The sequence below is a fragment of the Arachis hypogaea genome, chromosome 18 (assembly GCF_003086295.3).
Source record: "Arachis hypogaea cultivar Tifrunner chromosome 18, arahy.Tifrunner.gnm2.J5K5, whole genome shotgun sequence".
In the NCBI taxonomy this organism is placed as follows: Eukaryota; Viridiplantae; Streptophyta; class Magnoliopsida; order Fabales; family Fabaceae; genus Arachis; species Arachis hypogaea.
The window spans coordinates 25,833,316-25,836,136 of record NC_092053.1 but is presented as its reverse complement, the minus strand read 5'-3'; the positions used below and the strand labels follow the sequence as shown (position 1 = coordinate 25,836,136).

The 2,821-nt window shown below is 33.4% G+C and overlaps 1 protein-coding gene across 1 annotated transcript; it reads right to left on the bottom strand.

Annotated features, from left to right (window-relative positions):
• Positions 1-1,826: 1,826 nt before the first annotated feature.
• On the bottom strand, positions 1,827-2,378 carry LOC140181320 (secreted RxLR effector protein 161-like). Its single transcript, XM_072224859.1, has one exon. The coding sequence runs from the start codon at positions 2,376-2,378 to the stop codon at positions 1,827-1,829; it is 552 nt and encodes a 183-aa protein (XP_072080960.1).
• Positions 2,379-2,821: the final 443 nt, after the last annotated feature.

Sequence of the window (2,821 nt, the reverse complement as noted above, 5' to 3'; positions counted from 1 at the left end):
TGGGGGTTGCAATTTCACTCTACAGACATTTACCCTTTTAGGCCATCTCCCTCCAGCGTTTATTTCACTCCATCGTTTTTTTTTCCGACCCCATTTATTTTCAGTCCAAAAATTCATTTCTCAGTCCACTACTTACAGGGAACAAAGATTGACAAGCAAGAGTATGAATGGGCCAATTTTCTCGGGATTTCAAGGTCCAGCCCAAAGACCCGTTACGTTTCCACGGCCTTTATGGTGGCGCCGTTACAGTTGCTGCAAGCCGGCCATCATGCTTGAAGAGCCCCCTATTCGCCAGCCCTCTCAGCCGCATCCCCATGCCTCCACACCATTACCACGTGTCGATCAGGAACTCAAGCAGAAGGAATAATGGAATCTTTGTATGCTCTCTGTATGGTCATCGATCTGTACACTATAATTTTTCTTGAAATAAAATACATGATGATAACAACTTGACAAAATTATAATTTGTCTTTCTTTTGGGATACGTGGTATTTGTTGGTTTTACCAAAAAAATTCCATCCATGTAGATATTTTACTTTCTGCTATACTAGAATAAGACTCAAATTTAAAATATTTAAGTAAATATTAATTTTAGTGTACAAATAATATTTTTATTTACCAAAAGAGCTATGACCAAAAATATTTTAGGCTGTATTATTGTGAGGGCAAGTGCCCCCACTATAATTTAAATTTTTTTTGGGTAGTATATGATAATAATATTTATTTGTCCCTATTAAATTATTGAATTTAACCTCATAATTTTTTACTCAACTTTTGATACTTAATAGTCAATTTAAAAATTTTATATTAGATGTATATTAGAATGATCAATTCTCATTTTAAATGAGATTAATATTTTTTTTAGAAATCAATTCGAAAGAGTATTATTTATCTTCTTTTGAAATTAGCTTTAGTTTTTTCGTAGCAACTACATTAATTGAAAGAACTTTTTTAACTATGAATATCAGTAAGAGTTAGCTTCTAATTGTATGAAAAGTAAATTTTTAAATAATTGTTTACTGATATATATATATATATATAGAAACAGAGACATTTCGATTGTATTGTTAGAAAAAAATTATTCAATTTTTTTAAAATATAAAATCTAAAAATAGAATTCTAAATTATATGTTATTATTTAAATTACTATTTTAGTGTTTTAATTTATAAATTAGATCTTTTGAAGATTAATTGTATTTTATAATAACAAAATATAATTATAACAATAATCATGCTATATGTATATAAAAAATAACCATCCGTATAGAATATATATTGAAATACAAAATATATATTAAAAATAAATTAAATAATATATATTTATACACAAATATATAATGGTTAATGAATAATTTGATAAATAATTTTTATGTACACAAAATATTTTTATTATATGACAAATCACTAAAGCTTTGGCGGCATAGCAACAATGAACAAAGGAAAATCGAGAGGTTAGCAAAAAGGAGAGAAAGAAACAGGGACACACAAAAAGAGCGAATGACGGAACCACTCTATATAGAAAACGAATAGTAACAATATATATATATATATATACAAGCTATACCTAATTAGGTTATATTACCACTAATCACTTTCTACTTAGCAAACTATTCTAATTAAGCATGACAGTCACGTGATACCCGCTCTCAAACTGGGAGTATAGAGATCCAATAATCCCAACTTGCTACGACACATGTTGAAGGGAGCCGGAGATAAAGCTTTGGTAAGAATGTTTGTCGTTTGTTCAGTTGTATTGACGGACAGCAATTTCACTACTCCTTCTTGAGCCTTGTCCCTGACTAAATGACAGTCCACTTCTAAATGCTTCATCTTTCATGGAAGACAGAGTTTGCAGCTATGTGAAGAGTTGATTGATTGTCGTAAAAGAGACTAAAAGGTGTCTTATGCTCAGCTTGGAGTTCTTTGAGAAGATACACCAGCCATTGTCCTTCTCTAGTTTCCTGGTTCATTGCCCTGTATTCTGCCTCTGATGAAGAACAGGAGACAGTAGTTTGCTTCTTGTTGCGCCAACATACAAGAGTTCCACCCAAGAAAAAGCAATAACTAATTACAGATCTTCTAGTATCTGGGTAAGTTGCCCAGTCTGAATCAACAAACCCTGTGAGTTTCAACTTATTGTCTTTGGCAAAAAACAGCCCTGAACTTGGATCACCCTTGAGATGCCAGAGCACATGGAGACCTGCTTGAAAATGTTGATCAATGGGGCAGTCGATAAATTGGCTCAAACATCCTACAACATACGAAATATCTGGTCGAGTGTTGGTGAGATCTAACAACCTGCCAACTAGTTTTCTGCACCGTAATGAATCACTCAGCTTCGTCCCTGAATTCTTGGAGAGAGCAGCTGAATATTGCATGGGAGTTCTTGTTGGCTTGGCACCCAACATACCAAATTCTTCTAAAAGGTCTAATGTGTACTTACGTTAGCAAACTGCCAATCCTTTTGAATTGTGAGAAAATTTCAATCCTAGAAAGTACTTCAATCTACCTATATCCTTGATTTTAAACGTCTTATCTAAGACCTTTTTCACATTGCTGATTTCTTCAATGTCATTCCCAAAGAGGATGAGGTCGTCTACATAAACCAGAATTGTTGTAAATCCATCCCTGGTGGCTTTAGTAAAAAGAGAGTAATCGTGTTTTGACTGAACAAAGCCTTCTCTTTCTAGCACCCCACTCAACTTCAGGTTCTACATTCTACTTGCTTGTTTTAGTCCATATAAGATTCGTTCCAATTTGCACACTTTTTCTTTTGGAGCATCAAGACCCAGTGGTGCTTGCATGTAAACTTCTTTGGGTA